The sequence below is a fragment of the Galeopterus variegatus genome, unplaced genomic scaffold (genome assembly GCF_000696425.1).
Source record: "Galeopterus variegatus unplaced genomic scaffold, G_variegatus-3.0.2 Scaffold176, whole genome shotgun sequence".
Classification (NCBI taxonomy): Eukaryota; Metazoa; Chordata; class Mammalia; order Dermoptera; family Cynocephalidae; genus Galeopterus; species Galeopterus variegatus.
Genome location: NW_007726287.1, coordinates 427343 through 441010, shown reverse-complemented (window position 1 = coordinate 441010; position 13668 = coordinate 427343). Strand labels below are relative to the sequence as shown.

Below are 13668 nucleotides of genomic sequence, written 5' to 3'. Positions count from 1 at the left end.
TTTTTCTTCAAGGTCCCGGATTTGGGTCCCTATACTGACCAGCCGCAAAAAAATAAATAAGATAAAATTTTTAAAAACACACATGCACACAAGGCTGACATTAGACTTTCTGTTGGTTTGTGTCGCTCTCTTTGGTTGTTGCTAGGTGAAAGGAATACAGTAACCGTTTCTCCTGCAAGGAAAGACACTGTCAGCTCCACCCAGGTCTGAACATATCTTGGTTGTCCAGCACATGCATTTCTTTTTCAGGAGAGAAACCTAAATCACCTGTGCTGCTTTCCTCTACCTTCTCAATTTTTTTTTTTGTTTGTTTCTTTTTTTTTTTTTTTTTTTTTTGAAGCTCACTGTTACGTCTGTGCAGTTCTTAATTTCCTCTCCTCCTGGGGAATTTCCACCGTGCCAGGAGGCTAGGAGACAAAGGAGATAAGGCTGTGAGAGTCACAGAATGTCAATTCAGCACCCAAAGAAATGTTGACTTTCTTGCTTTTCTCTGGGGTATGCTTTTTAGGTCAAGTTTATCTTTTTCATTTTATTTTATTGCAGTTCTTAATTTCCTCTCCTCCTGGGGAATTTCCACCGTGCCAGGAGGCTAGGAGACAAAGGAGATAAGGCTGTGAGAGTCACAGAATGTCAATTCAGCACCCAAAGAAATGTTGACTTTCTTGCTTTTCTCTGGGGTATGCTTTTTAGGTCAAGTTTATCTTTTTCATTTTATTTTATTTGTGGTAATGAAAGATCATTTGGAGATTGTTTGCTGTTTGCTCAGTTACACTAACTCATGTTGCCAGTTTTTTGGCGGCTCCAGCCAAGCTCTCTCGCCTCTGACAGCTTCTGCACTCTCTCCTTCCTCCTCTGATTACGCAGCCCAATCTGTCACCCGGACAACGGGGGCCTGTACCCTGCTGATGGCTTTCCACACACGGCAATAATGACTTTTGGCAGGCCGGGAAGGCGTCAGAGGCGAGTTTGCTGCGTCCCTTCTCAGAGAGACGGCAGGCCCCCTCTCCCTGTTAGTAAAAGCACTTTGTGAGGTTCTCGGGTAAATAAATGAGTCATTTTAATCCAACTGACAGGCTGGCACCTGAGCAAGCTGCCTTCCATCTGTACTCTAGGTCTCATGGAGGCAGCCAATTGTCAAGCCCAGGGCCTTCAAGGCCTCACCGTTGAGTGTCTTTCAGAACTGACTTTAGCAATTCTTTTGCCCTAATTAGGTTAAAGGAGTAAAATTGGACTGCTTCAAAGTTCTAAGAGTGGCAGAGAACTGAAGCCTTTGCCGAGTCTTGGGCAGGTCGCGGTTTTCCTGTTGCTCTGGTGTAGTGGCTGACAGCCTTCAGGGAGAGGAGCAGTCTCCTGCTTCTCTGTGGTCCTCTGCCCAGGAGCGATGGGTGATGTGTGGAGGGCGAGAGAGTGAAGTGGCCTCTAAATCACCTTACCACCTGACTGCTGCCATACTAATTCTTACTGCATCCCGAGGTTGAATACTTAGATTTACAGTTCTCAAGACAGTTTTCACAGACACTTTCATTCCGTCTTCAACAAAACCTCATGAGATAAATAGAACAGTTCATGCAGCCATTTTATAGGTGAGTCAACTGAGACTCAGAGAGCCAAATTGACTTGCCCTGATTAGGAAGTTCCCGAAGTGACAGTGCAGTGAGTAGCCCCTTTCTCTCTGCTCCTGGACAGGACTGTTCCTTTCCCCCATTCTCTGAGGCAGCCTAGGCTGGAGATAGAAGTGCCTAAGCAGATGGCTGGGTTAAATCTGAGTGGGAGAAAACAAGGAGAGCAGCAGGCAGTGGCTGGCTGTCATGAGGTCCCCCCAACACCAGAAGAACTGGGAGGCAGGAAGGTTGTGTCAGTTGTCCAGTGCTAGGTCACCCAAGTGGGAACAGAACCTTGAAGAGTCACCACGAGAGGCTGCTGGCATCCTTTATAACTCACTGTTTGTGCTCAGAGTGAGTCTCGTGAACGACATATGCTATTATGCTATTATGCTATTTTAGAGTTTTATTTGTGTTTCCTGGTTGAATATACTAAACCAACAAGCGTTAAATTTTTTACACGTCCTGTCTGTAGAGCTCAGGCAGCCAATTGTCTACATGCATCTCCCACTGCAGAGCACTTAAATAAAATAAAGCGTTCTCAACAAGAGCTTAACAGATTTAAGAACCCATCAGTTTTTTTAAAGACATCAACTGTGGTTGGTGCAGAAAGCAGTCCCTGCTCCCCTTCAGATAGAGAACACTCTAAATTATGTTCTCAAAGACGTCAGCTCTGGAACATTGCCCTCAGCTTTCAGAGCATGTGGGAGCTGTCTGAAAAACACTTTGTGGGTGTTTGACACACTTCTAGTATATTAGACTTTCTCTTACACACTTATAAATGCGGTCTAGCCACCATTCAAAGAAAGCCAGCAAATTTTAGGTATGAGTGAAGGTAGACAAATCCTGAGCTACCCTCAGTGGTCTTTCTGGGTGAAACAGTGTCTTCCAGAGTCTTGCCTCTGACCCTGGGGGATGCAGGGAGCCTACTGCTTATAGGAACTTTGCATACTTACTGTTTTTCAAAAAAGCTATGTCCATATGAATCCTTAGTGATAGTTAAAAGAGAAGTGGTGGGGGAAGCTATCTTTACATACAGAAGAAACTCAGCTGTGAAATGGAAGGAAGGAATGATAAGGCATAGAAAGTCACTGCTTTCAGCCATCAAGGCAACAAAAGGTTTTAGGAAACAGAGTATTCACATGGTCTCAAAGTTTTACTACCCAGTTACTGATTGCATTACAAAGGAAGAGAAGCACACAGCACCCTGAGGTCGCATTCCTGTCAGATGCCTAAAGTGAACGTTACTGAAGAAGCAGTGAGATGTTCCTAAGACACCTGGGCTCTTCAAAAATGACAGTCATCAAACAACTGAATAAATCATTCAAAGGCAGAGGTACTGTTCCAGATTAAGGAAGTCTAAAGAGGCAGGGCAGTAGAGTGCAAGGTCTATGATTGGATCCTAGACTGGGAAAGAGAAACAACTATAAAAGACATCATAGGTATAGTTGGAGAAATTTGAACATGGACTGTTTATTAGAAAATATTATTCAATATTAAGTTTCTTAGGTGTGATAATGGTGTTGCAGTTATGTAGAAGAGTGTCCTTTTACTTAGGAGATGCTTGCTAAAGTATTTAGGGCTGAAAATGTTATGATGTTTGCAACTTAGTTTCAGATGGTTCAGAAAAACTTGAGTGTAGAGAAAAAGAGAAAGCAGATGTGCCAAGCCTGGCACCTGACGACTATAGACGAGGAGTTACAGGGATGAGAGGTGACAGGGGCTTGCTGTGCACGTCTCACCTTTCCTGTGGGCCTAAGTTTTTCTGAATAAGAATTTTGGGAAAAATGGTATGCATTTGTTAAAAGAAAAACAAAGCAAACAACACAGAAAAATACAGAGAGAAAAGTTGAAATCACCCCAAATCCCTCTGTCCAGAAATAACCACAGTTGACTGTTTGGGGAGCTGTTGGGAAAATAGAGTAGTTTGGTCAGGGCCCTTGGGTCCAGTTGGGTGTGGTTCATCATCCTTTGTAAGCAGAGAGAGAGAGAGAGAGAGAGAGAGAGAGAGAGAGAGAGTGTGTGTGTGTGTGTGTGTGTGTGTGTGTGGATTTCGTGCGGTATCTTATTAGCTTTGTTGCTATTCTGTTCTTCAGAGAGAGAGAGAAAGTCTTTGGTGAGGCAGGCTGGCAGGCATTTGCCTTGGGTGTCCACCAGGTGCAGCCATGCTTTCCACCCTATGGTTCCAAGGACCTTTTGGCTGGTTACCTAGCTCATAGACCTGCGTGAAGGTATCTGGGACCCAGCCTGGCATGTGAAGGGTTTGCGACCCAGTCTGGACAACGGGCTTGAGGGGGTCTGTGGGCTCCAGACCCAGCCTTAGCTCAACAATTGGCCCAGTCGGTGTAGGATTACCAGCAGGTAAAAGAGCCTGGCAACTGGTATAGTCGTGGTCAAGTAGCTTTACATGAGCCTTCTTCAAATTGGTTCTCATTTTATTCATCTGTTGATCAATAGATCTATTCCTCTATCTCCAATTTAATGTTTTTGTTATCGCTCCTTTTATTTTCCTTGAATTTTTTTGTTGAATAGACCTGATCATTTGTTTTTTAGAATACCCCACATTCTGGATTTGGCTAATTGTGTCTACATGGTATAATTTAACATGTTCCTTTTTCTCCTATATTTCCTATAAACTAGTAGTTGGATCTAGAACTTGATTAGATTCAGATTCTAGGTTTGGGTGTGGGGTGGTTTTTTGGGTAATAATACATCATAGGCAATACTCTATTTCCTATTGCATGACAGCTGATTATCTTTTTAATTATGTCAGAACGTTTACATGGTCTCAGAGTCAAAAAGTATAAAGGTTCATTAAAGGAAGTCTAGCTTCTGTCCTGGTCCACTCCTTCTTGTTCTCTTCCTTGCCCTGTAGGTAACTTCTTGTAAGCTTTTGGGTTCTTCCATTATTTCTTTTTAAAATATGAGCAAATATGTTTGTATTTCCCCCATTTCTTACACAAACGCATCCTGTACACACTCAAAATACATCCTAGAGATTCTCCATATCAGTGTGTAGAAATCTGGGCTCCTTTTATAACTGTATAATACTCTGTTATGTGGAGTGTTACCGTGTTTTATTCAACCTGTCTCCTGCTGGTAGGTGTTTGGGTTTTTTCCAGATCTGCAGTTATATATAGTACTGAAATGAATAACTTCATGCACATATCATTTTGTATTTTTGCCAGTGTATCTTTGGGTGCATTTGTAGAGTGAGATTGCTCTGAGTCAAAGGGCAAGCGCACTTGTAACTTTGCTAGATACTACCAAGTTCCCTGCCATAGAGGTTGTACTATTTTGCATTCCTACCGGCAGCATATGAGGGACATAGCATCTTTTTTGATGGTAAAGTGTAGTATAATATAAGATGGCCTTGCAAAAGTAAAGCAGACCTAGATTTGAGGGTTACTTTCATTTCTTAGCTGTGTGTCCCTGAACAAGTTACTTAACCTCTCTGAACCTTGGTTTCTTCATCTGTCAAATGGGGTAATAAGTTGTTTTGAGGAGTTATTTTGATTATTAGTCAAGATAATGCAGGTAAAATGCTCAACACGGTATCTGGTGTGTAGTAAGTGCTCAATAAATGTCAACTGGGGATATTCTTGTTAGGACTCTTACACTTGATGAATGCTGAGTGCAAATTTATTGCTAAAGACTGGGAGATTCCCATTTTCTAGTATCTCTGCCAGAATGATGAAAGACTAGAGAAAGCAAAGAATGTTTGCTTTTTAGGCGGTGACCAGTTGAAAAAAATAAATCTGTACTGTTTATAGTTTTTCAGCTGTCTGGTTATTAAGTCTTTGAATTGATTAATGGGTTGGCCTGCATTCTAATGTAGCTATCAGAAGGGGCAATCCTTCTTGCTCTCTGAGACTCATGAGCAAAGTCCTCAGTAAATACTTTGCAACTCACCTCCACAGATGAATACCTTGAGGTGTAATATCCCAGGAGCACACCTCAAAGCCATATTGTTGTTAGGCATTGCTGATAAGTATGGGTTGGAGATAATAAATTCATGGATGCATTCATCATAAAGTGGTTTTTCAGCTAAAATATAAATCAGTAAAACATGCTAGAAATTTTCAGAATTCTTACATAACACAGCTGATAATTACCATTTAAGTTCTTGGGCTAACCTGCAGATTATGTTCATTTAGCAAAGTGGGTTGTGATTGCCTCACAATGGATTCTGTAGAACTTGCCCCTAAATCAGAAGTTTTTACCACAGACGGACTTTAGTCGGGTCCCTGAGCCCCCTGAAATTGTGCATAGAATCGTGGGGGGTGCGTGCCTATCTGTGTGTGTGCATGCCCACGTGCACCCCCCCAAACTTGTGCATGCACTACGGGATGGGTGAACTCTCAGAGTTTTCATTAGATTATCACATGTATCCGTGACCCAAAAAAGGTTCAGGAACTCAGTCCTAACCATATTCTTTTCTGTTTTGAAGGACGTTGCAGCTCGGGGCTTAGATCTCCCTCATGTCACCTGGATTGTTCAGGTAATTTCTTAGTTGTTCAGTTGTGAGCTTGAGGCAGGAATATATGGTCATGAACAGATGCATTGGCTTTAAGTAGAATAATTATTATTACCCTCTTGGGTGTTGCCCTGTAAGCAGGCAGCAAACCAGCCTTATCTGCACTATTCTCCTGACATCTTTCCTGAACCCTGACCACCTACCCACTGCAGCAAAACAGCCAGAATGTGCACTCATGGGAGGGAGGTGGCAGGCTCTCCTGCTCCCAGACTAATTCATGTCACAAGCCAAAATTTCAACAATCTGAAAAATAACAGGAATTACCCAGGCCCCTGGGAGGCCTCATTCTGTGCAGGAGATGGCTCAGCTGTCCTGAGAGTCATGTCCATGTACATTGACCTGCGGGGAGCAATTAAGTTCCTGACAGCATCTTACACATACCTCTAGCCTTAGACGCTTTGCCAGAGGGTACAGGTGTTAGCTCTGGAGTCTAGTGGTTTTAGTTTTGTTTTTTCTTTTCGTTAGTCTGCAGAATGGTATTTTTAAGACCTTCTGTGTGGAGACCAGGGGACACGTGCCCTGTTTACGTGAGTCATGGTTTATTCACACGCGAGCAGAATTGCGTGCTTGTCACTAGCTAGGAAATCTGATCTGCTCTCCACAGATGATCATTTTGGGACCAGAGGCATTGTGTCCTCTTTCCTGCTGGTCACAAGCAAGTTAAAGACAAGGCAAGAATAATTTTAATGTGCTGGAGGCCAGGCATACAAAATCGATCATTTAGAGCCTCTTGTATTGTGAGTATGGATTAGCTTAGTATGCCTGGCATCCCATATATTACGTTCACCTTGGCCCTCTGATCTTTGATTCTTGTAGCAACAAAGAAAAAAAAGGAAGTCGACTGGTCAATTAGTTTTAATGATGACAAAGTCATTGCTAAAGATAACAAAATGTTTTGCATAGTCCATTCTGCTGAGTTATAGGGTCTGCCCTTCTCCCTGAGTCAAGAATGCTCCATGAGAGCAGAAGCATGTCCCCACCTGCAGGGTACCTGCCTCTCAACTACCCTGTTTCCACTCTATTGAGACTGAGTGGGACTGCAGGTAGGTGATGGGGACCAGCTCCTGGGGCCTGCTCCTGGTGACCCAGCAGCAGAGATGGACCCTGCCAGCAGAGCAGTCGACCCCTTTTATCCGTAGACTCTCCAGTGACCCCTCTTGCCTCATCCCCACTGCTTTGTCTACCAAGGAAGCAGGCCAAGGTCATGTGGTGAACTCTGAGAAATTTACCCTCATCTGCCTGCATTTTCACCTTGCAGAGTCACCTCAGTGAAAAGATGCAAAAAGGAAAATGAAGAGACCTGTGGAGAAGTAAAATTAAAAAGGAGATACTGGGACGAGAAGATGTCTCGTTTATCTGAAACTTGGCCACTGCTCACATTTGTGTGTCAGAGCCTTGTTATTTACAATGAAGCCAGGAGTTTCAGGGTTGAGTGCCTTCTTGTGATTGTGTTAGGGTAACCATAGCACCAAGATTTAATTTTTGGGTTACCTGCAGGCAGGTGAGGGGTATTGCACTTCCAATTAATGGCAATGTTTTGATGTATGAATGCCTTCATTTTTGTTACCCTTTTTAGTACAACGCTCCGTCTTCACCTGCAGAATACATCCACCGGATTGGAAGAACCGCCCGGATTGGCTGCCGTGGGAGCAGCCTGCTCATTTTGGCTCCTTCAGAGGCAGAATATGTCAACTCGTTGGCTTCTCACAAAATCAAGTGAGTCAGAAACCTGAACGGGGTTTCAGCTGATCTCACCTAATTAACTTTCTGTCGCTTTTTACAGTGAATGGGCCTTGTAAGCTAACTAAGAGCCTTTAACCCTTGTGATCCCTAAATGAGTCCCAGAATAGCCAGTGGCAAAAACTGAAACCCTCAATGCTGTCAGCACATGACAGTTTCCATTGCATTGCCAGACTGAGTCGTAGGGCGGTCTGTTGCGCTTCATTTTCCTTCTCTGAGATACAGGTCTGTGTTCCACTTCTCCCCCTGTAAACTCAGTGTGCACAGCCCTCTTACCCAGCTTCTTGAAGACCTTTTTATATTCACAGTTTTTATTTTTTGCAGTTAAAATTTTGTTATCTTCAAAGTTGATTTCTCTTTTTGTAAAAATAATGCTTTTTACTCATCATACAGTTCCCCTCCCCCAGGAAAATAAACCCAGGTAGGAGAAAGAGTTCGAGGCAGTTGGCAACCAGGACTTTCCAGCGCCATCTTGTCTATGACACAGTCAAGTAGCGACACCTCATGCTGTCCTGAGTGAAGCGCCAGGTGCCAGCCCCGGGTGGACACGCTCAGCAGGATGGCAGGGAAGCGTAAGCAGAGATAATTTACAGACGTGGATTTGTTTTGTTTTCCATAACATCTCCGGCACCTGAAGTAGCAAATTATAATAATAGGCTTCTAAAGGCATGTGCTTTTTGACACACTGATCTACTTTAAGGCATTTCTTCTATTCAGACATAACACAGTGATGGATAAAGAATTTTTGGAAGAGCCGTGTGTCTACACGAAATGGCAGGACATAATACAGGCCAAGCACAGATGTAGCAGTGTCCGCTCAGGTGCCACTTGTGCTGATGCTGCGCTGTGAGCGTGCCTCTGCACTGTGCCAGTGAATGTGACAGTCTTATTTTTTGTTTTTTTTCCCCTTGCCAGCCCTATGTTTTATGTAAAACATCAAATCTACAGGACTTTTTCTTTCTCTTAAAGCACAGAGCTGGAAAAATCATTGCATTATAATAACATCTGAAGTGTCCCAGCAGATGGCATGGGGGCCTGGTCGGGGGGGCAGCAGGACTAAGTGCAAGCCACCTACTTGGACGAGCTGTATGTGGCTGTCCCCACAATACCTGCCATGTTCCCACCCTGCAGAACTCCCCTGCTCATGCTAATAAGACTTTTCCAAACTTTCGAGGTTAGGAGTGTGGACATTAAAGGACTAAGGCTTATTCGGAAAGTGAGTCTTAAGTTCTTCAGTGTTGAGGAAGGCAGGAACACGCTCCTGGCAATAATTTCAGGCCAGAATAAAGGTAGTTTATGTTTTCCTTTTATTCTATTTGTTCTTATGTTAATACAGTCTGTCAGTTGAAAGCATGGTTTTTATTTGTTTCAGGAAGGTGTACATGTTTTATCTTCTTTGTGAGAGAAGTCTTATAGCTCAGTGGATCACTTTTCACCCCAAGCTGCTTCTCCAGCTGGATTCTGGGTTCCCTGAGGCTGGAGGCTGGTGCGTCTCTGTGGCCCTTTCAGCATCTAGGCCAGCACCCTACCGGGCATGCATGCTCGAAGATGCTGGGAGGTTGACACGCAAGCCGTCCAGAGTGGCTCCTCTCCCTCACCTGCTCTCACAGGCTGGGAGCCCGCCACAGGCTGTCGCTGTTTTCTCAATCACAGGAATTGGTTAACGGATAGGAAAATTTCAGAATTTTGTGTTTTGGCCTCCCTGTAGAAAATGTAGTCGCTGCACTTAGCAGCCTGTCAACTGCACCGTGACTCCTCTTTCTCCTCCTCCCATCCCAGACCTAAAATTCACTTCCTCGCATTCCTTCCTGCTGGCAGCTCTCTGGATGCGCTCCCATGCCCACTCACTTCGATGTGATCTCCTTGGAAAACCGAGCAACTGCAGTCGCCAGGTCAAATGACAGTTGTCTGACGCCAGAGCTAACAGCATAGGTGCCTCTGGCTCTCTCTGCTCTCTTAAGTTTTCTTTGATAAACACATTCAACTTAATTGCTCTCAAGGATTGAAATATAAACCTAAAATCGAAAGGGAAAACAGTAGTTAGCATAGGCATGGACTGTTAATGAGCCAGCTGTATTTGAGGGATGTTACAGTATGGTGGTCATCTCCTGTCGTGCCTTGTTTGGAAAAACAGTGTACGGGCATTCGTGTGCACTTCAACACGGCATTCGCATTAGAAGGAGACAATTCTGGCATGCCAGGGACCTGGCCTTGGAGAGGACGTTGGGAAGGATGACGCTAGGGAAGTACTGAAAGGAAGAGATTTAGGTCTTTTGGGGGAGAATAAGAGCATTTGTGTGAGGACGGAGGAGTCCTGTCTGAGTCCACCCTGCTGGCATCTGCCTCGAAAACTGGCCCTGCAAGGCCGCGGCCTGCGCCACTGCTGCCTCACAGTAGGCTGGTGTCTCCCTGCACAGATCCCAGAACCAGGGCTAGGCCGTTTCAGCCGTGCATTGTCTGTTCCAGTTCCATCTGAGGAAAGGCTGTACATTGGATCTGTATATAGAGAGAATGTGTCCTTAACGTAATACAAAATAAAATCTAGTAAGAGCATGTTGAAGAGTGTGCAGTGGGAAGAAGCAGACTCGAACATTTTTGGAATCCAAGAAGTACACCCTTCAATATTCAAAAAGAGGAGGAAGAAGTGAGTGTGTGTTTTATGCCTGAGACTATGAGAGCCAGGCAGCAGGGTGCTGGGCTGGCTGATGGATTACAAGGGAGATTCGGGAAGGCAGGCCAAGGCTCTCGACAGCAAGGGCCATCACAGTAAATTGCCACCCGCCTCCATGTGCCGTGGAGCTCACCCTGACAATTTAATTCAGAGGCTAAGCGGGAGATGGGCCCTGGGCCGGTGCCACCTCTGTCCAAACGCTCAGAACTTTGCTTCCACGTCCTTTTGACTTCTTTGTATTTGCCAACTTCTTAACTTTTTTCCACTTCCCCTTTAAATGTGTTTCTAATGAAAGTCATCATTGGTTTATTAAAATGTAAATGCTTCATCAAAACGTGTATTTCTTAGATCAGGCATAAGACAGTTCCCTGAATTTATTTATCTATCTCTTCTCATATTAAGGTGGGGTGATTCAGATCTGTTGATGGACCCATAAATAATCATAGTAGATTTGCTTTGTTCCTCAGAAGCAATAATTTCTTAGAAATAGGAAGAAGGCCATTTTAAACTGTAAATCACTCCAGTTCATGCTTAGCTCCTGTTCACTTAGGGTAGCTAGTTCCCCAGCATTGCTGTACAGACCCACTGCCTACAACCTGCCCTGGCTAGAATATCAACATTTGCATGCATTTGAGGAAACTGTGCTTTTCTGTGGCTTATTTAGTTTTTGTATTCCTGAAATAACAAAATAATAATGTGAGTGGCATTATTCTTTTTTCTTTCTCCCTGCTTTAAAGTTTGACTCCAAGTTCATATGTTTCTTTTACTTTTGGGTTTTCCTCCTGTTTTTCCTCAAGGAAACAGTGGTGAATAGAGGCAAATCAGATAGGAAAAAAAAAAAAAAGAGGCTGGGCTATGTCTTCACCTTCCTTCAGATTTCTAGGAATAAATAAGAGGCAGGTTCAATAACCATACATTTCTCTCTCGTATGAAACACAGATTTCCCATGAAGTCCTGGGCATACTCCCTGACTCCTGCCCTTTCAGCACATGCTCTGCCTTCCCTCATTGACTCTTAGTGCTGTAAAAAGACTTCACTTACCTGTAGGGCTGGGGGTTGGCAGTAGAGAGAGGATGCTGAGGGGTGGGGGCTGGGGGTGTTCAGGGAGGAGACGACACATCTCAGGTAAGTCCCTGTCAGAGATGTGACATTTTCATTCATAGACTTGTCAGAGTCACCCTTGGGGGGAAGAGGGAGAATTGTCTTCTCCCACATAAGAGATTTTTGTTCATGTTTTAATTTGCTGTTATGTTTTCAAAAAAAAAAACACATACAAAAGAATCAGAATTTCTCTTTTTATGATCTCTTTTTCTTCCACAGAACTTCTTCTCTCTCGCTGTCTCCCTGGGATGTATCTTTTCAGCAGCTCTATGTTTCCTCCTTCCTTCCTAATACACAAGTGGATCTGCTGCCCACATTCGAATGCTGTGGTCTTGCAGATGATTGGATGGAGTGTAGGCTTTCCAAACTCCACCAGTAGGCGGGTTTGACTGTTTGTTCTGGCTCTTGATGGCTTCTGTTCATGAGTGAAGCCCATACTCTGGTTTCAGCAATTTGCCTGTGGCTCTAGATTCACTGGACACTGGTCCTTGCCCCATAATGATTAGGAGATGATAATAGTAAAGATCTTCCAGGGTGGAAGAAGGGAGCAGAGGTGCATGGATGGCAGCTCTGGCTCTACTTGTTAATCTTCACTGGAACGTTTATTACTCCAATAGCTGAGGACCTTTGGCCACCTTTTTTCTTTCCCTTTTTTTTTTAAGTATGAAACTGAAGAGACTATCTGAAATGTTTTTTATTTCATCATCATCTGTTCAAGTCAAGGTAGTGGTGTATCAGTAAGCGGGCCTACTTGTTTAGTACTCAAGATTTGTTAAGAAATAGTGACACGATCCCTCTCAAGGAAATTCTAAGTGTAATCTATTTTCAGTTGACCAGGGAGGAAAGGAATTGTTGGGAATACTACCCTATCTGTCCCTGTGTATCATAGAGGGCCCCTTCCTTCCACATTCCTAAGGATTTAGGAGAATACCCTTTCCTGGGAAGATGTCACTTTGGCTTTATGTCTGATTAGCTTGACAAAAGGCTGGTTTTATGCATCATGATTTTGCGTGCTTTTGGAAGAATAAAAAGTTTACCTTGATATGCCCTTCCTTTTACAGCATTTCTGAGATTAAGATGGAAGATATTTTGTCTGTTCTGACAAAGGATGATTGTTTTAAACGAAGACAGTGGGAAAACCAGGTGAGTTTTATTATTTATTGTGCTTTCTGCTAATGGACGTGACTCATTTCTTGATTTGGTATGATAGAGACTTTGTGTATGGATTAGTTATTTCCTCTGTCAAAAAAAAACATGTATTTTGAGGACTGTGAGCATTAGATGAGGCCAAATCTTGATTGGTTTTTTTTTTGGGGGGGGGGTTGTTTTTTTTCACTTCTTTGCTTCTGATGTGTTTGCTGGTCTCATCCAGTTAATGGGCTACAGTCCATTCTGGAAGTCTGCCAGACAGCAGCAGGCTCCCCAGAAGGAAGGTCTAGGCCAGAATGAACCGGAGGCAGTGTCACACACGCAGCCCTGGTGCTCCCTCTCCAGATTATCAGCAAGGACGACTGACTAGATCTGTCTGTCCAAGACAGCATGGAAAAAATATATATCCCTGTGTCTCCTTTCAGACACACTTAGTTCATCCATTTTTAATATGTGTGTGCTATCCACAGAGAAAGAGTAAAGTTGAGATCATTAAGAAGAAAAGTTTTTCTTATCCATGCAGTTCCATATGGAGATTGTGAACAGTTGCAGACAGCCCTGAACATCCTTTCCTGCTTTTCCAAAGCTTTAGCCCTGCTAGGCAACTGTTTCCCCACCCACTCCAACCCACTACTCAGTATATCACACGTGTGTGTGTGTGTGTGTGTGTTTAGTGGTGCTGTATGAATTTTGTCTATGAAATATTAATTATTTGAATATTTTACATTTGTTTTCTTATGCCTGAGGATAGACTGGAAAATCACATCCAAAAAGATCATGCTTAAGAGTTTCTTTTATGCTTTAGTATGTTTTATTTGGATTGATATCATGCTTAAGAGTTTCTTTTATGCTTTAGTGTGTTTCTTTAT

The 13668-nt window shown here is 43.5% G+C and overlaps 1 protein-coding gene across 2 annotated transcripts in view; it reads left to right on the top strand.

The window, feature by feature from the left end:
* Positions 1–13668, top strand: part of DDX31 (DEAD (Asp-Glu-Ala-Asp) box polypeptide 31) — a 70047-nt gene that overhangs the window by 26749 nt on the left and 29630 nt on the right. For both annotated transcript variants that reach the window (XM_008563657.1, XM_008563654.1), the window contains 3 exons: positions 6052–6102; positions 7715–7854; positions 12712–12793. In XM_008563657.1, the coding sequence (XP_008561879.1) occupies positions 6052–6102; positions 7715–7854; positions 12712–12793 (273 nt within the window). The remainder of the gene's footprint in view (positions 1–6051; positions 6103–7714; positions 7855–12711; positions 12794–13668) is intronic.